This window comes from Botrytis porri, assembly GCF_014898465.1.
Source record: "Botrytis porri strain MUCL 3234 chromosome Unknown BPOR_006, whole genome shotgun sequence".
In the NCBI taxonomy this organism is placed as follows: Eukaryota; Fungi; Ascomycota; class Leotiomycetes; order Helotiales; family Sclerotiniaceae; genus Botrytis; species Botrytis porri.
Window position 1 is genome coordinate 2,366,472 of NW_024066080.1, and position 23,959 is coordinate 2,390,430.

General features: G+C 43.5%; 5 protein-coding genes across 5 annotated transcripts; 3 read left to right on the plus strand and 2 right to left on the minus strand.

Moving 5' to 3' along the window:
- Positions 1–71: 71 nt before the first annotated feature.
- On the plus strand, positions 72–2,463 carry EAF01_005219 (uncharacterized protein; the record flags this gene model as incomplete). The annotated part of the gene is made up of 2 exons (XM_038913474.1): positions 72–1,136; positions 1,195–2,463. 2 exons carry the CDS (start codon positions 72–74, stop codon positions 2,461–2,463), a joined length of 2,334 nt encoding a protein of 777 aa, XP_038771560.1.
- Positions 2,464–3,574: 1,111 nt separating this feature from the next.
- Positions 3,575–4,910, minus strand: EAF01_005220 (uncharacterized protein; the record flags this gene model as incomplete). The annotated part of the gene is made up of 4 exons (XM_038913475.1): positions 3,575–4,471; positions 4,544–4,690; positions 4,798–4,841; positions 4,904–4,910. The coding sequence occupies 4 exons, from the start codon at positions 4,908–4,910 to the stop codon at positions 3,575–3,577; spliced, it is 1,095 nt and encodes a 364-aa protein (XP_038771561.1).
- A 2,118-nt stretch (positions 4,911–7,028) lies between these two features.
- Positions 7,029–8,967, plus strand: EAF01_005221 (uncharacterized protein; the record flags this gene model as incomplete). The annotated part of the gene is made up of 2 exons (XM_038913476.1): positions 7,029–8,488; positions 8,517–8,967. 2 exons carry the CDS (start codon positions 7,029–7,031, stop codon positions 8,965–8,967), a joined length of 1,911 nt encoding a protein of 636 aa, XP_038771562.1.
- An 824-nt stretch (positions 8,968–9,791) lies between these two features.
- EAF01_005222 (uncharacterized protein) lies at positions 9,792–10,476 on the plus strand (the record flags this gene model as incomplete). The annotated part of the gene is made up of 2 exons (XM_038913477.1): positions 9,792–9,817; positions 10,062–10,476. 2 exons carry the CDS (start codon positions 9,792–9,794, stop codon positions 10,474–10,476), a joined length of 441 nt encoding a protein of 146 aa, XP_038771563.1.
- A 1,162-nt stretch (positions 10,477–11,638) lies between these two features.
- Positions 11,639–13,308, minus strand: EAF01_005223 (uncharacterized protein; the record flags this gene model as incomplete). The annotated part of the gene is made up of 4 exons (XM_038913478.1): positions 11,639–12,921; positions 12,970–13,050; positions 13,102–13,169; positions 13,244–13,308. 4 exons carry the CDS (start codon positions 13,306–13,308, stop codon positions 11,639–11,641), a joined length of 1,497 nt encoding a protein of 498 aa, XP_038771564.1.
- Positions 13,309–23,959: the final 10,651 nt, after the last annotated feature.

The following is a 23,959-nucleotide window of genomic DNA, read 5'->3' on the forward strand; positions in this document are numbered from 1 at the left end:
CCCACCACGAAGCTTTCGCATGGCATTCGATTCATGCAGTCGTGAATGAAATTATGAATGAGTGAAAAAGTATGCCATCATACTTTTATCATCTCAAAATCGAATTGTATCCTTTACCAGATTCGGACCCAGAAAAAGTGAGCAGGAGAGAAAGGGAGAGGGAAATTTGGGTTCCGGGTGAGGGGACGGATATTTTTGGCTGCACTCCATCATCCACAGGCGGACCTTGCACCTGGCCGAAACATAAACCTGTCACTTGGGAACAAGATAGAAGGAGAAAGGGAGGCACTGGGAGTTCGGCAGGTTCTGTGCTAGAAGGAAACTGGAGAAGTATTACGAAAGGGACTGAGAATCAAATACAGGCGGGCAGTTTTCAGGGTGCCCAGAACGGAGGTCTAGATTCAGGAGCAGCAAAAGGAGGAGTCATTGATTGCGGACCGTCTCGACAGATACGACCTGAAGAGTCGGAAAATCTGGTTGTATTAACCACGACGAAAAGTTCACAATTGGAAATCGCACCTCCGAGCGCGAGTTTGGTGGATAAGAGAGATCTGCGAACTTCGAAAAGGGATTGGAGGTTTGGGAGGGTAAGGGTTGAAGCATTGGATATGGATGGTGTGAGGAGATATCATCGTAGAGGCGAGGGTAGTCAGGGTGGTATTGTCATGAATGCTGGACTAGAACCGGGTGGTCGAGTTACAAAGGCTAGATTCGAGGAATTACATACCATCGGGGAGAATGGATTGGAATTGAAGAATACGGAGGTGGGATGGGGAGTGGTGCATTTGTATAGGGAGGGGGAGGAAACACCTGGATTGATGGGGGTGGAAGTTTATAATGCAGATACTGCGGCGAATCCTACGAATGATGCACAAAGTAATGGGTCGAGTGAGACGGATGGAAAAGATAGTGCCGAGGATTGTACTATACTGTGTATACCTGCTGTGCCGAGTTATCTTACGCCTAGAGATTTCTTGGGATTTGTGGGAGAGAAAACGATATATGAGGTTAGCCATTTTAGAATGGTTATGACGGGGCGGATGAACAGGTATATGGTACTAATGAAGTTCAGAGATGGTAATGTAGCAAAGAAATGGAAGGCAGAATGGGATGGTAAAGTCTTTAACAGTATGGAGGTATGTTTTCACTTTAGCAGAAGCTATCTTTGTTTAGAACTGACGATAGTCAATATAGCCAGAAACCTGCCATGTCATGTTTATAAAGTCAATCACTTTCCAAACTCCCACCTCCTCCAAATCAAATAAAAGTTTTCCAGAACTATCCCACGATCCCTTTACACCAGCTCCGATGCAAAATAACCTCAAGCCTTTCCCTCCTCCAACTCCAAATCTCGTCGAACTTCCTACCTGTCCTGTCTGCCTCGAAAGAATGGATGATACAACGGGCCTCTTCACGATTCTCTGTCAACACGTCTTTCATTGTGCTTGTCTTGAAAAATGGCGTGGCACAGGTTGTCCTGTTTGTCGACATACCAATCCTTCACTAGCAATCGCTTCTCAACGATCCACTGCGCCCTATGACCCTGACAATCCACCGTTTGGAAGTGGAGAAGCATCATTATGTAGTATTTGCGATTGCACAGACGATCTCTGGATCTGTCTCATATGTGGAAACGTCGGCTGCGGACGCTACAAAGGCGGACACGCCAAAGAACACTGGAAAGATTCGGCGCATAACTTTGCCCTGGAAATCGAAACTCAACACGTATGGGATTACGCGGGTGATATTTGGGTTCATCGCCTCATCCGCGATAAAGGCGATAATAGTAAAGTCATCGAACTTCCCTCGTCACGTTCTAGGGGTGCACTGGCGCCTGCGGAAGACGTGGATATGGTTCCGCGGGAGAAACTCGAGAATGCAGGATTGGAATTTACGCATCTGTTGACGTCGCAATTGGAGAGTCAAAGGGTTTATTTCGAGGAGCTGGTTAGTAAAGCGGTTGCGAAGGCGAGCGCGGCGAGTGGGAAGGCTAGTCTTGCGAGTCGTGATGCGGAAGCGGCGCTGGGGAGGTTGGGGGAGCTGGAGGAGAAGTATCGGAAGTTGAGTGGGGAGACGGTGCCGGGTTTGGAGAGGGAGTTGGAGAGGGAGAAGAGGAAGGCGGAGAAGGCGCAGGAGATTGCGAGGGCGATGGGGAAGAGTTTGAGGGAGGAGAAGAAGGTTTCGGAGGGTTTGATGGAGAGGATTGGGTTTGTGAGTGAGGGGGTGAAGAGGAAGGAGGAGGAGATTAAGCGGGCGAGAGAGGAGTGTGAGGAGTTGAGGGAGGCGAATCGGGATTTGATGGTTATGATTAGTGGGAGGGAGAAGATTAAGGAGATGGAGGAGGCCGGGGAGTTAGGTGAGGGTGAGGCGGAGGCGGCGGGGGTTAGTGTGGGGGAGAGGGAGAAGGAGGGGGAGAAGGAGGGGGAGAGGAGGAAGAAGGGGAAGGGGAAGGGGAGGAAATAGTGTTGCGGATGTGGATGTGAATGGGAGATTGATGACTGTGATGAAAAAGAGAAGCTTCTATTTTGGCGTAACATATCATGGTTTGGCGATTGGGTTTTGGGATTGGCGCAATGGGGAAGGGAAATGAGAGGTGGTATTGCATTGCATTTCTTGCTCGATCCATGCATGGGATAAATGAATGAATGCACGAATACCATGTATCTATCTCTACGAGCAGTCAGGTACATTTAGGTCTATAGGCAAATCAAAAGGAAGAGCACACATCATATCATGTATATCTAGTATATCTCTTCTCTTCTATTCTATTCTCATCTCTTCTATTCTATTCTATTCATCAAAGAAGTCATTAAACAAGTTCATCAAGATGTTTTGTTATTCATTCTTCCTCATCTACAGTTCATTTCCAATATCTCTCTCTCTCTCTCTCTCTCTCTCTCTCTCTCTCTCCCCAGAACACACAATACCATTCACAAATCACAATACAACTCTACACCACACCTTATTGAAAGCTTAGTTAGTTATTACTCACTCACTTCATCCCAATCAATCAATGCAATCAACTTTTTATTTCATTTCGCTGAGAGGAGATATCAATCATACATAGATAGGTATACATGCATGCATGCCACACACATTGCATACCCAATATAATACAATGACTAAGCATCCATCCATCCACACATCCCTACACATACACACACATACACCATATCTACCCGCCAAAAGCGACAGAAGAAAAGAACAGAATAGATCAAGCACCATTGAAATTTGGAAACAGTCTTTTGAGAGAGAAAAAAAAATGCAAATGTTCTTCTCTAGAATTTCTTTGGCCCCCAAGAAGAAACGAAAAAATTGCATGCATCCATAAAAACATGTAATGCGTGACCCTTTTAACCCCCAAAGCCAAAAGCCAAAGCCCAAATTCAACAAGATACGATCGAGAAATGGCAAAAAAACGGCCAGGTAATGAAGTCCATCCATGAATTACTTTACTCCTTCCCTTCCTCGTACCCTCATTTCTTCTCTCCATAACTTTTCATCCAAAAAAGGTATCTCGTCCCATTTTTTCTCTACTGCAAATCTGTTACTCGTCCAGCGATCCTTTCCCTCTTTACATGATAATGGCCGGAACGTCAACATTAGCCTTGATGCTCTTATGTGGGAGAATGCTACCTCCGTTTACATAAATTTCATCACCAATCGTAACGTCATCACCCAATACACTGACATTTTCCAAACGTGCCCATTTACCGATAGTAGAGTTCCAGCCTACGATGGTACTCTTAACCCAAGCGTGATCCTTGACTTTGGAGCCCTCGAGGAGAACACAACGTTGTAAACGAACACCATCACCGATAACAACGTTGGGGCCAATTGTTACGTTGGGACCAATGCGGCAGTTCTTGCCAATCTTGGCAGAAGGGTCAATCAAGACATTGCCGCCGTGTACGTATGGGGTGTTTGGTGGAGTAAGGAGCTTGGAGCCCTTCTTGGTAAGGGAGGAAAGGTAAAGACAAGTTCCGGAGAGGAAGTCCTTAGGTTGCCCAACGTCCATCCAGAATCCTTCCAAGTCGAAAGAGTGCAGTTGACCATCGGCGCAAATGGCAGGGAAAGTCTCTTGTTCGATGGAGGTCGGGCGGAGGTCGATGCGCTTAAGGACACTTGGGTTCAAGATGTAGATACCAGCGTTAATACGGTTTCCGACGAATTCGACTGGCTTCTCTACGAATCGATCGATTCTGGATGCGTGGTTTGGTTTATGAACAACGACACCATATTTGGATGGTTCCTCAACCTTGGTTACGACAATGGTACCTTCATCACCGTGCTTCTTGTGGAAAGCAGCCAAATCTGCGAAAGGATATTCACAGATGACATCCGAGTTGAGAACGAAGAAAGGAGCATCATCCTTTCCGAGAATTTCTTCTGCGAGCTTAAGTGGACCGGCTGTACCTAGTGGTTCGGATTCGATGGAGAATGTGATCTTAACGTTGAATCTTTCTTCGTACTATATGTGCCTGCATTAACTTCTGCGGTGTAACCCATCAATTTTTTTCTGGGTGGTAGTAGTGAATCATACCTCAGCCAAATACTTTTCCATAACCTCTGGACGATAATTGACAGCCAACACAATATCTGTAACTCCAGCTTCTGCCAAGGCTTCAACTTGATGCAAGATCATGCGCTTGTTACCGAATTCGACTAAGGGTTTGGGGAGGGTAAGAGTCTATGGATAATGGTCAGTTGCTGGGTGTCTTTTTGAAAGCTTTGTAGCTTGTGCGAAGAGCGCCATGTAGATTTCGAATGTCGTATCATGGCATTGGGAGAACGTACGAGTGGGCGAAGACGGGTGCCAAAGCCACCGACAAGAATGAGAGCTGTATGAATCTGTTAGTGATGCATTGCCAAAAGGTCTGCTGCGAATGCGAAAATAGCTCACCCTTCATTTTGATAGTTGGTAAGAAGTAAAATGTGTAGAAAGGTTGTATGTGTGTCTAGTTCTACCCCACAGTATAAGAGGATAAATAAGAACAAGTGTCGAGAAGATGTAAATTGGGTTGGATGTTGAACACCACTTCTCCTTATTTAATGGAAGATGGTGAATGTTGCGGTGTCCTTGTGAATTGGATATGCTCAAGCACGATTGGAATGGTGAAGGAGAAAAGAAGATGTAGATTGTACAATTAAAATTGAATCGAAATGGAAATCAACGAATGGATTTGTTGCTATTAAAGTGTTTAGCAAAAAGAAGATTGAATTGAATGAAAAAGGTTCAACGTTGTCTTCTTATGTAGTAGTAGTAGTAGTAGTAGTTGTTGTTGTTGTTGAAGTTGGAAAGAATTTGTGTTGAGATGATGTTTGAATGTGAATGTAAGGAAGTGTAAGGGTAATAAGTGTGAGTGTGCGTAGTATTAGAGAAGGCCACTGTGTCAATGGAGGCTACGCATCAATCTATCTATTTTGGGGGGAAAGGGATGGAGGGATGGACAGTACAGAGTTATTAGCATCTCAGTAAATTCTACCTCCGTACCTTTAATCACACGGGGGAAAGGGGCTACGCAGTAAGCCGTAGAAGGAATAAAATAAAATAATAAGTGGCTCTGGAATAAGATTGAAGATTAAAAGGATGCATTCATTCAATCAATTCAATTGGTTCACAGTTATATAATCCAATGAAGTCCATGGGAAGAACACGTTCTCGACTGTTATAACTTATAAAAGAAGTTCTTGCTAGTGTGTTTAAAATTGAAGGGTGTAATCGAATGATTGAAGTTGATGATCTTCCTAGCTAGCGAATGACTTGGGCCAGATTTCAAGATGCATATCCTCATGCAAGTAGCAAGGAGCAAGTATTGCCCGCTCATGTAAGTAGTCCGTACCACCTGCTCGTATCATATATTGTACGTGTTATTACTCTATGCTGGTATCCATTCCTATTCCTTCTACCCGTGTATTGTTGACGATATACCTACGCACATAAAAGTCCAACGAGTACGGCTCTACGGGTAGGTGCGGGTAGCTAAAGGATGTACAATGCAACGATTGGCAAATATCTATCTAGTCTAGATAGATTCCTAGTACTTGAGGTGTGATAGAGACCTACCTACCTACTCATTCATACCTAGGTAACATGGTAACATATAGTAAAGGAAGTCAGAACTACCTCTCTATCTGTCTACGCAAGCTTAATCAGTCTTGGCCTGAAAGGGAACCCCGTTAATATTCATCTTACAAACAACCTCCCATCATCCCCCTATTCGCAAACTCAAAAAGTTTGAAAGATGCCATGTCGAAGTTTGTCTACATCGTATCCCTTTTCCATCCATCTTACATATCATGATTAAACTCCCCCTGCCTCCCAATATATCACCACCATTACCACCAATACAACGCAACACAATACCTCCAAACCCCACGACAAACTTCCCCATCTGAATTCAAGCAGCAAGAACCGTATCGAAAACTAGTCATCCTCTCGTGTCCTTCAATGGCATAAAAGTCGTAAGATGTACTGATACACGCTTCTCCCCCTTCATACGAGGTGGTGGAAGTCGCCGATCCAAACTATCATTGCCCTTCCGTATCAGAAAGCATCACGAGATGTGAAAAAAAAAAAAAGATATTGTGGCAGTGCATGAAAACTAAACTTCACACCATCCAAGACGCCACATCCCTCGGCGGTTTTATGAGTTGGTTTGCCGATCAAACATCAATTACATTGTCTGGATGCTGAGGACTGTCAGCACAAATGCCAAATAGGAGTGACTGATGTTGCGATTCTTGTTTGCACGATATTACCTGATCATTCCTAAATTCTGGCTTTTCACCCGAGCTTCAACAACTGTTTGTTGGAATGGGAGTTTTTGCAAATGGCTCGGGTTACCATAGTTGGTAATCCATCCATCAATCTATTTTTGATCCGAGCTCGCTGAATCAATCATATCATGCCTATTGGTATATCATCAATCTCATGAACGGCATGAGCAGCCCCGAATATCCAATGAAACAGCCATCCTGAAAAGGCCGCACAATTTATCTGCACTCTGCGAGATCCCCTCACAAGAATGACTCCCTACACTCAACCCCTTTCCCTTCACAATCGCGAAATTCGCATCCTCATCCTTCAACCCCTAAGCCAAGGTACCCCAATTCAATGTACCGTCGAAACCATCTCTCTCCTCTCCCATCCTTCATACGAAGCATTATCTTATGTCTGGGGCGACGCCTCCATCCGACAAACCATCACATTTCATGGCACCCTCTTCTCCGTCACTCAAAACCTAGCAATTGCACTATATCATCTCAGGCTACCTAATAAATCGCGAAGGCTTTGGGTTGATGCCATCTGTATCAATCAATCCGATATCAAAGAACGTAATGAACAGGTCACATTAATGGGTGAGATTTATTCTCTAGCGAAACCAGTTTTAGTTTGGTTAGGTGAGACTTTTGAGGGGTGTGAGGAAGCTTTTGATTTGATGTCTAAAATCGCCATTGCAAGTGAAGATAAAATCTTAGAAGAGGAGTCTCAAACCATGTTTTCCTTTTATATCGAGCTTGTTAAGAAAGAATGGTTTACTCGTCTATGGACCATACAAGAGTTGACACTGGCGGATCAGGAACCTCTAGTTGGTTGTGGATTTACCTGGACTACCTGGAGTGTACTGTCAAAAGTGTGGCAAACAGTTGCAATGATTGAATTCGCGAAAATGGGAATGATTATGATGGAACGTGGCGACGAGAATGAGAATGCAAACAAGAGTGCTGATTTGCAAGGTGTACGCACCAGTGCTATCAAAATCGATCTTCTTAACAATTTACGCACGGCAGTTACTGATAAAAAAGGTGAAGACCTCCAGGATTTATTACTCAACACCGTTACATCTAAAGCAACAGAACCTAAAGATAGGACATATGGTTTACTAGGCATGATGGGTTCCTCAGACCGAAAAACCATCACAGTAGATTACAATCGACCTCTAGGAACAATATACGCAGACGCCATATCCCACATATTCCGTAAAGGAATAGGACCTTCCTTTCTTTCCGGTTTGGAACTAGCAGGTCCAAATCCCCTATTTCAGTATTCTTCCTTTCCGTCGTGGTTACCAAGGTTAGGCAGCGAGTCTCTTCTTCATTCTATCCTTTATCATCCTCCAGGTATAGGGGCTTCGGGAGCAGGCAGCTCTGCCATCAATGGTCACATATCTCCTGATCTCAAAACTCTCTACATAAGAGGTCTTCCAATCGACACCATTGCCGAGAAATTTACTTTTGGCCCAGACACTGAATGTCTTGCCCAACTCTCCCGCATCGAAAAAATGGTTCTCAAAGCAAAAAACCTCGCAAACCTCCACTCACATCATCGCCCCTACCTCCACCTTTTCAAAACTAAAGAACCAGTTTGGAGAACCCTCATCACAAACAAGCTCTACACCGGAGCCGGCCGTGAAGTGGCACCAGAAGCTTATAGCGAGATACGATATACTGCTAAACAAGAACAAGCAGGAATGCAACACCAATCGTAATATTTCCCGTCGAGATAACGATAGCTCGCACAACGATGATGAGAAAATTAGAGACTATAGACTCTCTCTCCTAAACCGCCTTCCCAACTCCACTTTCTTTATCACCACAACGGGATTTTATGGCGTAGCTCCTAGTTCGATAGAAATCGGAGATCAATTGGCGATTTGGTTTGGGGCAGTTGCTCCTTTTGTTTTGAGAAGATTGGGTGTAGAGGGACGAAATCAATTGCATGATGGTGATGACGATTATGACGATGATGATGATGATGATGAGAGTAAGCATCCCGATACCATAAAAGGAAATGAGGAAGGACCCCGAGAAGGAAACAAAAAAGAAAAAGAAGAAGCAGAGGATAAAAATGAGATATTCGTAGCAGTTACCGTAGCATACGTAGCGGGCATCATGGACGGAGAAATAGTCGATGAGGTTTATTGTGAGGATTTGGAAGATGATGTTGTGTTTACTGTTCGATAGGTAGGAGGATGAGGATGAGGATGGGTTTCTTTGTGTAGGTAGGTAGGTAGGTAGGTGGTTAGTTTTTTACTTCTGGGTCTATCTTTGTGTTTTGTAGGGCAATTGTGGAATTTACTGTTTTATTTATTCGACTATCTATCTATCCATCCATCTATTCTTAGGTAGGTAGGTAAGTAGAGATGCAGTTTCAGATCAGAAATCTTGTGTAGAGTGGAATGTTGCTAGTGAGTTTTATGCATATAATGGATGGATGAATGAATGAATGGATGGGCAAGTGTAGCTGGTATATAGAATCTAGATACGTAGATCTCGAGAATATCACCTACCTACCTAATCCCCCAATTGTACATAATAGGTATCTATCACTCATCAGATCAGAGTCGCACAGCACAATACAGCGGAGGAGAAATAGATGTCTACGCAATAAGAAGATAAGTATATAGGTGAGAGCATTAAGACACAAAAGATGGAATTTAAATTAATCAAGGAGAATAGAGTGTTAGATGTGTTATTTGAATCGCGAGGGGGAGAAGTAGAAGACTAGCTAGGAGGAGAATAAGCAGAATCGGTTTCCTAGATTAGCAGAGAGTCAGAGATGGACAAAAGAAGGGGAATAGGAATAGGAAAAGGAAAGGAAAGGCAAAAGAGAAGGAATAACCTTATTGAAAATAAGATAAGATAGACCCCTTCGTTATCTCCACGCAACTACCTTAAATCAATAATCAATCACTCGTGTTTGAATACTAGATATATACCGCATACCTACCTACCTCCCTCGGCACGTATACACTGTATAGTTGAAACTCGCCCTGGTTTCGTTCATAATGTATAATGGATACTGTATCTCATTGTAATTACAGATATATATCTATCTATATCTATATCTATATCTATATCTATATCTATATCCCCCCTCCTCCTCCCTTCCCCCTCCTCTTTTCCCTCTCCTCCCTGTTCCCCCTGCTTCTCATATCCTTTCCCCTTCCCCTCCTCCCACTCCTCTTCCTCCCGCCCGAAAACTCAATCAAGCCCCAGATAGAGATACAGAAATAGATACCCCCGGAAAGTCTCAATCCCTTATCCCTAGATCCCAGACCAGACCAGACCAGACCAGACCAGACCAGACCCCGACCCCGACCCCTAAAACTCCAAACCCCAATCCCAGAATCCTCATCTAGCCCTGCCCTGCCCAACCCAACCCTTCGCCTCCCGTCCCCTCACCCTCCTTCCCTCCTCTCCTTCCCGTCCCAACTCCCCGCCAGAAATCTCCCATCCCATCCCATCCAGTATCCACAAGAATTCCATCAAATCACCCCGTCATCTCACAACAAACAATCCCGACAATCTCAATCGGAAAATCAAAACACCACTTCACATCACATCCAACTCACTCACGATACACCAAAAGAAATACGTACAATTAATGTTAATATTAATATTGTTTTTCGCATCAATCTCAATACCCCCCTAATAATTCAATCTTCCCTTCCTCAGTTTCAAAATGGTTAAAAACGTCTTCCTCTCGCCCATCTAAATGACATCCGCACCCTCTCACTTCCCCTCCCCCTCCCCCTCCCATCCCTCGGCTCGGCACAAACCCCACGTAAAATCCCCCTCGTTTACAAAACTTCCATTTCGGCACAAAATAAAAACACCTGCAAAATGTGAAACCAACTGTTTTTTTTTTAAGACGCATTCCCGTGCGATATTCCTTGTATTTACGTATTTACATGTGAATAAATGCCATCCGACTATGCGGAATACTATACGTGGCTAGTATGCTATGTTACATTGAGCCTCCCAATTATTACTATATATGTTTACCCTTTTGCCCCCAAGCTCGCCGGCATCTTTTTCCTTTCCCTTCCTTTCCCTTTCCTTCCCATTCCTTGCTCTGCTCCGATCCTCCCAGTCCCAGCCAATCTTTCTAGCTGTCAACTGTTGTGATTGCAGCATCCATTATGAAATTCCAGCCGCCGTCGTTGCAACTGATGCATCCTTCTTCGATTTTTCGCCAACCCGTCCATCCTATAATACAATTTCCATCCACCCAAATTCCTCCCTGTTGCTGCCCCGCCCAGCTCTTCCCAATGCCCAATGCCCAATGCCCAATTGACCGAAGCCTTATTTCCAATTTTTCATCACGGCCCTACGCGTGAGTACCAAAATCACCCTGGGTATACCGACCCGGGGAAACAACTCGCGAACCTGCGATTAAAGAGAAGGAAATATCGCTTATAAAGAAATGATAATGATGAGAGAGAAATCGACAAAAAAGAGGATATGGAGAGAACGCTATTCAGATGAGTATGTGCGAGTTCCATGCATGCCTAGCGCCGTCTCGAAGCTGCCCGGTATCTCCATACCAGGCCCTGCTATATGCACCCAGCCCCCAAACCAGAAAGTGACGCAAGAAAAGGAGAGGCTTTAGGATGTGCCTATGTAGCCAGTCCCTACCCGAGGAACAAACAAATGAAAGCCAAAAATGCGGCCATGAATGGCGACAATTGACAAAAAAGAAAAGAAGAAAAAAAGAAAAAGAAAACTGAGTATGGATATATGCAATGAAACGGATAAATGAAATGGGTATTTCGTTATTGATGAGACGCCCTTTTACATGAAGGTCAATACAGCGCATATTTTGTCTGATGAATGGTAAATCTCCATAACCTTATTGATAGTACTCTGGTTGTGATGTTGTCACAATATGTGCGGGTGGTCGGCCTTCGTAAGGATCTCTGAGAGGCACGCCGAAATGGCCCTGTTCTGAATATTGACCTATACTAAGACTCTCTCCTGGTAGTGGTTCATATGCAGTGTCTCTCCGATAGCCAGGAAATCCAGGCGCCATGGAATTCCTCCCGAGGTTTGATGGCGGTAGCATTCCGGTAAGACCGCCGTGTGAAATATGTGATCTTTGTGTATATTCCATAGCTTGATAATTGGTTGCCTGCCTGTGATTCAATGGATTGGGCTCCGACAATATAGGAACGGTCGAATGCAGCGGCCCTTGTGAGTGTGCATGATAGTATGTGGGAGATGGGCGCTGATTACTCATATCGAATTGTAAAGATCTGGGTTGAGGTGAGTCATGGATGTGGGTATTCGAGAGTTGATTCGAAAAGAACTGATCTCGAACCGGTGTAGTCATTTCCTGGGGAGAATGTGCATAATTTGAGGAATTATAGTCGTTGTAACTCTGCAAAGGGTGTTGGCTTGGAACATGATGACCAGCAAAAGAAGGGTGCTGTTGTTGTTGCTGTTGCTGCTGCTGCTGTACATTAGCGTATCCTCTATGCCATTGAAGTGAATCGGCAGAAGCTTGTTGATTGAAATTCGGGCTTTGCGATTGGCTTGAAAGTGTATCAGTCCTTACACGCTTCAGCCGGCGTTCGTCCGGCGACGAGGATTCCTGAGAATAGACCGAGTATCTATCCTGCATACGTGTAGTTTGATGGGGAGCTTGTTGTTGTTCGATGTATTTACTCGCCTCAGGAGAACCCGACTCTTCGTCCGGCTCATGAATTCGGGCACGATACTTCTTGGGCTCGTAATCATCAAACGCAGGACCGCGCTTTCTGAGCAACGACCGAGGCTCCTTACGAACTCTCAACTTGAGCCCCTGCTCCTGGAATTTTTTGGTCATAGTGGTCGACTCCATCATTCCAGGAAACGCTTTCGACGAATATACATTAAATTGATCAGATGAAATGCATCCCATCCAAACCACTTCGTCTTCGCGGCTCTCGAAAAGATTGAACTCCAATATGTAGGTACCTTCTATCTTGGCCGACAAATCGCCAAATACGAAATACGCGCCCCATTCGTCAGTTTCCGGATCCTTCAGGCGATGACAAGATGAAACAGTAGTGCCTGCTAGTAAAGCTCCATGGGATGTCCCAGCTTGCATATCTGTGACTGGCGTAAGACTACTTTTCATAAAGAAATGTGGGTCTGAAAGAGTTAGCAATTGAAAGAAAATCACAGAGATTGCCTTCATACTTATAATATAACGTTCACTGGAGTCAACCGCGTGGGATATTAAAAGCTGAACAACGGGTGGTGGGTCGACTGCTCGACGGTCTGGAAATGAATTAGATTTATGCCAGTACAAAAGACTGTAGGCCAATTTACCTTTCTCTTTGCCCATGTTGACTCTCGCGTAGCGAGGTTGTTGTCTTATGATGAGCTTGCAGTCTTGGCTTCATTATCATACATTAGTTGTTGTTCGAGCAAAGGCGATTTTGAAAGTATGGCTGGGCTCATGGGGGCGTACCTTTGTAATCCAGGAATCTGGAGAGACTGCGCCTGCGCGAAGTCGTGCGATGGTTGAGAATTCATACTTATTATTATAAATTACTTTATCTATATTCGAGATCTCTTTATTCCTCGATTTAATCGTATACTCTTGTGCTGTGCTTGCGCCACAGATGTTTGAAATCGGTAGTTCGAATATTGTGTGACTTAAAAATAGCAAGAAATGGATTCAGGAATATAGGAGGTAGAAAGGAGGCAAGATTTTCTTCTATCTCCAAAATCTCGTTATATTCTGTTGAATTGTACTTGCGATATAGGTAAGTTTGGCTGGCGTTCGCGAGTCCAAGTCCGAGTCCAAGTTTGAGTTTGAGTTCGCCTCCTAATTGCTAAGAAGGAAAGAAACAACAGCGAATAAGGTTCGTACTGATTGATAAGAAGATGAGATTCCTTGGTATTGTTGTTGTATGGAGTCTTGTGGCTGCGATCAAGGTGAGAGTAATCGACTTTTGAGAGTAGGTGGAAGGGTGTAGGTAGAATTGAGAACAACCAGACAGTACTGGCGTTGGATGAGAGAAGATTAGGAAGCATATGATCTAGATTCCAGATGGCGTTTTAGATGATTTATAACCCTACTGGTGGTTATAGGCCTGGATAACCTTTGACAGAATCGAGGTCCCTTCGAGATACTGCCGCCCAAGACAGTCCGCAGCTACAGTGTCTCCTCCTTTCGATCTTATGATGTATGCCAGAGAACTGTACTCTCTGTCAGGGTGTGTATGTGGACGCGAAGAAACGCTGGCAAAGAATGAGACGGGACCGCCTCTTACGTTCAAGAAGCTGTGAAGGTTCTGGGTTTGGTATCTTGTTGTTTTGAGATAGAACTTGATATCGAGGAGATTCTTGAAATATCAGATGCGAAAACCAATGGACAGAATTCTCCACTTTGATGATGATTATGATAATTGAAGGACTCTTGGCGAAGATATCAATGCCGTGAATGTGGAGTTATCCAAGATCCTCGAGTCTTCGATTCAGGTGAACTTGTAGGTACACAAGGTAAAGATTCAACGGTCGTGTATTGAAGAAACGAAAACTGACGATATGCGACTGATGTAAAGGACTGGGTGAGTAAGACTTTAAGCAGTTCTGATTGGTGCTTCACGAGCAGCGATACTCGGTACTCGACTTGGACAAAATGATGGCGCGGATAAGAAATGCAGGGACAGAAAGGATATTCTTTCTAATGCTCTCTGACCAACCAAAGTGATCGAGTGATTAAACTGAGTAACGTCTTGAAGCTCTCTCTCAAGTAAGTACTATACCTTACTGTCTGCAGAATGAGGTGATTTGAAGACTTTGTATGAGGCTATGAGCTTGTGATGCAAATGATACATCAAAGTTCTCGTTGTCGCGTAGGCAAAAGATGTATCGATGGGATGTATCTCATCTAGGTTGTTTGTGTAAGAACAAACAAAGTACAAGTGACGAGCTCTAATTAGAATTTATCTTTGGATGCAAGGTACAAAAATACTCCTCGAGGAAGAAGTCCGCGAGGTAGTGGTATCGGTGGTAGTGATGGAAGGAAAAGGTTCCGATGAGGCAGTTGCAAGCCCAGGCTAAATTTGTGTCGCTCTTCCCCAACTTCGAGAGATCTTGATGATCTCTATGGCTACTTTCCACCCAAACGGGAAATTTCTGGCACACTTCCGGAATCTAGGATGATGTGGAAGGAGTCTGATTAATGCCGAGTTGAAAACGTAAAGTATCGTTATGGGTTTCAAGATTACCTATAGGGTAGAGGCTAGAGGGGTATCTTTATTGGTTCCAAACGATGGAAAATGTATGATGTTGAAGAAATAGATGGATAGGTGTGTGGCTAAGGCGATAGACTAGCAAAGAAAGAAAAGGAAAATATGGAATGAGGCGAATTAGCTTATGAGAATATGGTGTAAGTGATTAAGTGGAAGATTTTGGAGACGAGATGTGCGTTTATGTTGCCCGTTGCCGAAGTCAAGCTTTAATTCGATGAAGCACTTGAATTTCCTCGCCTTGTTCAATGATAGCCAGTTAAGATGACAGGGCCCCAGGTCCCCTCTAGAACCTCAATAGAATATATATTTTTAAAAGACGGACATTGGACAAGCGCTTCATGCCTGCTTGTTCTTCCTCATACCCATGCTTAGCACCCCAGATACATTTGAGATGAGTGATATTGTAGTAGGAAGCAAGTCTCCTCGTTCCCGGTACGCCCGCTACGGTCCTTCACTTGTACCAGCTCTAAGAGCAGAGTTGAGTCGAGGTGAGCGGTGCAGAACCCGGGTCATACAGATCGTCTCACCCTTATGAAATGATTAGATTAGAGTAGTGAACGTTTCCAAGATTCTTCGTTTGTGAATTGATAGATAGTGTGGGTACATATATCGTTTAGTCTTCCTTGTTGATAAAGTAAAGTGACATGGTATGGGTACCGCACAGTCCATTATCTATGGAGTAGATATATTAGTTATATTGATAGAAATGATTGCCACAATATAAAAACCCATCGAGATCTAATGTCCTTCCCGTCGAGATACCTCTTCTATTCTTCCGTGGCTATTAATTTGGGATTTGCCAACATCTAGCATGGGTATCTTGTTATCAGTTTGGTCTGTCCTTGAAGTTCTGGACTCTCATAGTCGAGTCAATTTTCAGATTTGGCATTCCAATTTCCAGGGCAATTGACTTTAAGGAAAGGCATCCTAAGACTGTACGGAGGTAGCTGTAGGAAGACGCTCACCCCGATGTAAGAATCTTATCTGGCACGCGTACCATAGACCTAGTAGTCTCAATGCATACACCACAGCCAAAAAGGAGCGTTGGCAATCGCTCTACAAATGAGTTTAGTAGATCAGTAGACAGGTACTCGCATTAAATGAAACCAAAAAAGAAAGAAAACAGTATATTGGCACAACACGGCGCGGGACATACCCACGAGCTCCATCAATTCATGTAAGATCTTAATTTGATGCACCATGCACAGCGTTTATTAAAGCAGTCGGCAACCCAAACGACGACCCAAAATATTGGGAATTCGGATGTAAAATGATATGTGATAGGCGCGAGAGAGAATTGAAAAAGATGTTGCCTACTTTACCTTGGCCGACCTGCTGTGGTGTGGTGGATTGATATCGATGAGGAAGAAGTATCACCCCCAAGTAGAATTGGCTGAGAACAGAACATTGTGTGTGTACACATTACAGAATGCTTAATAATTCATGTCATCCATCAATTGGGAAATTATCTCTTCTGAGCTGCCTTTTGCGTCGACCTTGCTGTTCGATGGCCGAAGTACTTTTATGGTTGTAAATCAACAGGAAACAGGAAATATTGCATGCACATCTCGAGCACGTACATTTACAGTAATTAGGTACCTAAGCTACAAGTAGATTTCATACGCGAGGTATTTATCCGTATATACGTAGGAAGTAGGTAGGTAGATATTATGCTACACAATTACACTATACCTAGGTAGGTAGTAATACAATAAATGCAGGGATTTTGGGAGGAGGGAGAAGACCATGCTATGCATCAGTAGCTCGTGGCTGCTCATATCACCACCACCACCACCACCACCATCACCACACATCCAACCTTACTGCCCGCCCCCCACGACGCAGATATATCAACACTATCAAAATGCCAATATGTCAGCCAATGTATCAATTATATTTTATCATTCTTACAATACAATATCTACCCAGGTACAGCTACAAGTCCATGTACCAGTACATCGCAAGCTACTATGTGACTTATACAGTCATGCTATGTCAAGCTTGAAATTTATATTCATATGCATATGTTCTGGTAACATATCCGCATTGCCTCCGAATCCCTTGGAGCATTGCTAATTTACTCTCCAAAAGTGTTGACTACTAGGAACCCAACACCGGCTAATCCTCATCATCACATATGGGAAAATCCAAATCATCGTCTTAAAATAAGCTGGATTTTCACGGAGGCGGACACATCAGAGAAATAATCTGCCCGTTGGTAATGCTACTGTTGTATTGGTGGCCACTGACTGACATTTGAATTCCAGGGAACGAATCTTGACATGGAATTCAAAGGCTAGAACCTGTCAAACGCTTAAATTGCCATCGCAGCGAGACGTATCATATGACGATATGGAACCTCATCTGTTCATCAAAGGTCAATCTATAGCCGCTACAGGTAACAGGATATGAAAGGCTTCATGCAACGTTATGTCCTTCCTCCTCCCTACCTCATTTCGTGGAGGTTGAAGTAGCAGGGACATAGATTAGTATGTTACTCCAGAACATAGGCTAATCGATTCTAAGCAAAGCAGTCTTAAGTCCGAGTCCGAGTCCAAAGATCGGAAAACAGCATAGTGAAATGAGTATGGAGAAATATATCCTAAATCCAATTGTCTAATGACTTCCAGAGAAAATACCCACAGTCAATATTTCATTCAAACCGAAAATAGTATGTGCTTTAGGAGCGGGAGTCAGGCCAAGAGATAATTGCATGAATTGGTGGATAAAGAGGTACAGCATCCTCCTATGTACTATATACATCGCGCGATATATTTTATGCCTTCTCAAATCTTGACTGACAACATAGCATTGAAATTCTCAAATATTTTTCCAGAAGTTCCAGATACCTGTTTCTTAATAATCCTCATGAAACCCTCCACGACTTTGATGTTCAAATCTTCTTCTACTCCACTAACTTCTTGATCCAATTCTATCACTTTCGGTCGAAGATTCTATCTTGGAAATTCCCGGAACTGATCGGGAAACGGCACTTAATATCAAATTAGCCTATGTGCGGCGAATACTCCTCATCCACAGGGTTTGTCGGAACGCTAGAAGGAGAAACTCAGAAACTTATACAGGGCTCAAGCCTTAAGGCCCTATCAGACTCAGGGTATTTGATAAAATCTCATCTGGCATTGGAGCCACCGTCCGGCGTCCACACCCCCTTGAACATGGGATATGGAACTATTGTCGGTCGTTCTCCCGCCGCACAGATCACTCTTGGGTCGAAATCTACAGCTGCACTCAGATGCAGAATAAGTCAGTCTTGCAACGCGGGCTCATGCAGAACAGGGCCATCATCATGCACGCCACAGGCCACACAGCATATGATCTTGACCTTTCTTCTATCAAAAACTTCTTCTGCCTTGATTTTTCCACTATTTTTCTTCGCCTCATGAGTATTGGCCTCCATCTGTGATTCGATGATTCGATGGACACACGGGACGTTACATGAAGCATCCCGCTTCCTTTTCGGACGAGGGAGACACATGGCAATTTAATTTCCTTAACGACATGTCAGAAAACGAGATCTCGACCCTCTTGCCGGCGATCTTCCCTGCATGTCAAGTTACACAAAATAATCAGCTCTTACGATAGCAGCTTGGGCAAATTACTGCAGGCCCAATCATGTCTCTGCCTTGACAATTTTTGCATCTCACTATTAAATCCACTCATCATCTCTGACATTGCGTTGCTGAGTTGAGCTGGGCCTCGGCTCAGATCTCTTCCTGAGATTACGGTATTCTGGTGCTTGTGTGGTTGGTTTAAATCTTTCAGGCCTACTTACGGACGCGACAGTATCATCTCATATGAGATGTCATATAAGGATATTGTTCAGGGGTAAAATTGTGCTGGATGTGCCTCGAGCTATAATCATATGTCCGGCGCTTCTCCAAACGTGCTCCCAAGCCCTTTGTGACGAAGTGGCGCGGGTCTTCAATACCGAGAACTTCACATTGCTACCCAACTGTCATGCACCTTATTTATCAACCGTTTTACTGACGATCCTGTATGCTAGTCCGTAACTTGACTGTTATTCTGTTTGACATCTGTCACCGCCCAACGGCCAGGGCCATGATTTACATGGAAGGTTTGACGGTTCTAACAGCTAATAATCGAGATTTACGAGAAGACAAACAGATGGTAGGTGCTCATGGAACGCCAAGACTACGATAAATCGAAATTAGATATGGGTAATGGGAATCAAGAAATGCGAGCCCTGCAAGGTATATGCCGGTACTTGCACTGGCCGCGCTGAAACTCCTTCATTGATATCCACAACAGAACTCCATGAAGGTTTTCCTAAGTTCCAACATCGGGGAAGCTGTCAACCCTGTGCCGGCTACTCCACATCAAATCAGGATTCATAGGTTGTTTGGTGGCAGACTTTGGTCTCTATGCAACTTCTGCAAAGTATGGAGCAGCAGTTCTATCAACGTTCCCGAGACAATCTGCACAGATCAAGCTCCTTTAAGGCGAAGGATTGCGGAACAAAACATGGTATCGGTACTTTCAGTAGACCTCTGTTTTTCTAGATTGAGTATAAATGTATCACTTGGTTGGCGCTGGTCCTAAATGTGGTAGAAAACGTCTAGAAAACAAAACGATGAATCAATGGGTAAGTCCATTACGGAGAGTGTCGTCTTCATGTCTCGGGTTATATCCCCGAACCAGAAATAATTCGGGGGTGCGGAAAAGTCAAACACATCAAACATCAATTTGATTAGGGCACAATTCGAGTCGAAACCAGGACAGCAACTGTTCATTCTAACAATCTCCACACCATTGAAATCTTGGCCGGGGTACATATCAAGCTTTGAGATTCAAGAGTCAAGGGAATTCGTATCCTAAAGCCAGGGCTCCATCTTACAGGTCTTTAAGAATAGGACCGGATGGACTAGTGATTCAAGGATGAAATTCGATATTATCTTAAACGTCTAATGAGGTTGACCTCAATCCCCGGCCAAACAAGGACAAGGATTTTCAATAGAATTTCGCTTCTACGTCAATCATTGGCTCTTATCAGTCCGTAATTTCATTGTTCTTGTGGTTATGAAATTGCTGTAGATAGGTCACCTTAGGAGGAAAAGTCTGAGGGTTTCGAATAAGGCAGTACTGTCTATCTGCTTGAGAAACCATCGTAATGTATATGCATCTCAGCCGACCAAATTGCCGCCGATCAAGAGTCCCTGCAGTTGTCGAAACTCTAAATCGCTACCGGATCGCTCATCAAATTCAAAACTCGGATAATTATCAAGGGTCCTTGCCGAAGGCCGTTTGCACGGTTCAGCCGTTAGGAATCCTTACCGCGGCCTTCGAAGTACGAACTAGGATTGATACCCCCTCGCCCTTATCTCATTTCTCGAATTGTCATTGTCAAGGACAAAGTCGCTTCCGGAACGAAAGTGTCCTAGACATCATCCAACTTCTAGATCACCTGCAATTCTTCTACGGTTCCATCAATCGCTAGACGTTTCTATTAGAAAATGAAACCATATGATGACAGCATGAATCAAAGGTCTTTTCAACGTTTGGCAAAAGCTAACAACAATAGCATTATATCAGAGTCAACTGAACCTATATACATGGTCTAATGTCTTCAATATAGGCAAGTCAATTGTAGCTCAGACTCAAGCCCCGACCACATATCATCATCCGAGCAAACAGTGCATCATAGTTGGGAGGAGTTGATGTTCTCGAATAATTTTAATGTTCGAATTCAATTTATTAAGCATTGGTATCACAATTCCCCGGGATATCAAAGCAGTGGCGCAGCAAGCACTATCAGCGCTGGGGCTTACATGACGATCCTGTAGCTCTCAACCCACTCAACATAGCTGCTTCAAAGTAACAACTTTTGACATGAATGATTAAGGATATCATAGATAGTTCATATGATTGCCTACATAATTTTCTTTGACCTCCACGCGAAATATTCACGTCTGTAAGAGCAAAGTGGACTGACTCACTTTCACATGTCTTCACAGGCTTTCTTACATAACTCCGAATCATCTAAATATGCTTCTCCATCACAATCAAGCACAATTGGGCACGAGTTTGAAGAAGTTTGTGCAGGGATTTATATGAATGTACCATCCAATTCTGCATCACACAGGTACCAGTAGCACCACCCCATGTACATTTCTTTATGTTTCGCTAGTGCGCATACTGTGGCAGTCATCTGATTTTATTATTGGAGCGATTGGAAGGAGACATGCGAAGTTGAGGGCCTCAACAGAAGATGGGTTTGATTAGATGTTCGTTCGGAAACCCTACGGGTATATGGATCTCATACGACTTTCGCCCGCAAAAATTCTCAAAAATCAGAATCAGTTGCATGCAGCGTGCAGTCATCAACATAGGGAAATGTGATTATCGTGTTGCGTGGCTAATACCTTCTTCCTAAGTCTGTAGGTGCATGATCTGCAGAGATCGTTCTTTCGGGAAGACCTTGGCAACGTACTTGCTCTTAAGGTTGATGAAGCAAATGCCATCTCAAGTTCTGACACTTGTAATGTCAGTGTCCCAATTCGTGCCATTATTCGTGAAACCTATTCATTTCCAGTTATCATGATTATCCTTTCAGTCAATTACTATCACCATTAATAGACTCCATAACTACATCTTACCCGGTAATGAACGAGGATCTTTCTTACCAATAGGCAATAGTCATTTGAACCTCCCTCTCCTTGTGTTTACGAAATATTTCGAGACAATTATTAGCAACTAGGAGATGAAAATTGGACTTGAAGAAACGAAGCAAGGCTTCACGATAGTCATTGGGGGTCAAAACCTGTACTTCCCAACAATTATTCAGAGCGTTACTTATTTTTCTCGTGCAACCTCAAAACTTTACATTGTCTGCACAGTTGCAGGTTTTGCAGATGAATTCCAATATCTAAATCTGAGAGCCATAGTGTTCAGCTTCCGGATATGCCCGAGCACTTATTAGAGCCACATGATATACAGACGTCTCATGATACTGATGAGATCAGTCTCGGATTACTTCTTTAAGGCTTCAATAATTGCCAATGTATATTTTTCTCGAGCTCCTTCTCGTCTGGTTTTATTAAGCATCAGCTATTAATCAATATCTCGAAGAGCATTATGCTAGATAATGCATCTCTTTCCACATATGATTTATTGAAAGCATCTGAGTACACCTGATCAATGATGGGAGGTTCGTTCGTGGCCTCGTTTCTGAATGCTACTTTTCCAAGCTCATACGAACTTTCCTAACTTGCCAGTATCACCTCTTCGAGTAGCGCCAAAGCAAAGCTGTGATGTGTTACAAGGTATTAATGACAACACGACGAGAATGCTCGCCTTGCATCTATCATTGCATTGATAGTTCACGCCTCCCGATACACTACATTAAATATTGATCAGATATACTTGAGAAAATCAACATTGCTGTTTTGGGACACACAATGTATATGTCAGTAATCATTAGTGTGAGCAATGCAATATCATCGCCTATATGATCTGCATGTAATAAAACCCCCCTGGATTTATCTTGGTCGTTCTGCCGAGACCCAGGGAATCAGCGTCGTAAGCGCAGAAGCACATAATGACTCACATGCATACAATAGCTATGGCAAACACTATTACTGTGGAGGTTCTCTTGCACGCATTACTCAAACATGTCTATTAATGGATAGCTAACACCTTTTCCGATTCGTCCTGCTCCCACCAAATGGATTCCGCCACGATACCTCTCGAGCAGTTTACATGAATCCACAGTGTCCAAGAGTGTATACGTGGTGCATGGCAGCCTTTTCCTCGACCGACCGGATCGTTCCGGATCATTACTGTATCTCTCGTATAATGTCTCCAGCCGTTCCAGTCTCAATTTCTTCAACGTAAAAAGCTAGTACGAGCTGGGCGTCTTTCTGAATTCTTAGTGTACTTGGTTTTTTTTATACAAATTATGCAAATCCAAACGCTAAGTGTACATTTGAATACCTAGCTCAACATGTGGAGTCAGTTGCCTGTAGTTCTCGAATATACGATAGAACATCCCGAGTATGATACTTTGGGCCGATGCAGATTTGTTCCGACAATTCGAACCCCCCCCCCCCCCCCTGAGTGTTTTTCTAAAATAAGACCAACGCCACCAAACTCAAAATCAAAGTCAAAATATCAAAGTTTATTTAGATACCATACAAAACCAATTCCCAAAGATCAATACCCCCATGCCAAAAACAAAGACAAGAATAGAAACAGGAATTCCAGCAAACCAGGAATCAGAAAGTGACGTCCCCCATGCCAAAAACCGAACACACTTTTGATCTCCGGCTCAGACAATCCATCGTTACTTTCCAACGCCGATTTTCAAGATTCAGGAAAAACAAGACAGGAAAATTTGTCATACGATGATTCACGTGAAATGACTAAAGACCGGAAAACTCGAGGGAGAAAAATAGATGGAGATGGAGATTGAAATAGAAATGGAATTCCGCAGCGAAATCACAATTGTGATTTATGATTCATGTACTCGGTCATCGACACTTTATGGGATTTCCAATACCAGACCGCACCAGGTATGGAGAATTGAAGAGATGTTTAATGTTGTGGAATATATATAGGCATTTGTACTCAAGTATGTAATATGGACGTGAATCATTATGTATGATATGAGTATTGTGTATCGTTAGTATTCTTATGTACAGAACTAGGTACCTCTCGAAAACAAGAAAAAAATCACCTCCACCCCCTCCCTCACTCCCTTGCTCCCAAGCCATCTCCTCTCCACCAATTCCAATATTTCCAACGTCTTCGCGGATGATCGTTGATTTGCATCAGTGCCAAATTCAATCCCAATGCCAAATCCAAATTCAAAACTAAATCCAATCCCAATACCAAAACAAGTACCAATAGCAATACCAAAACCAATACCAAAACCAATAAAAATAACC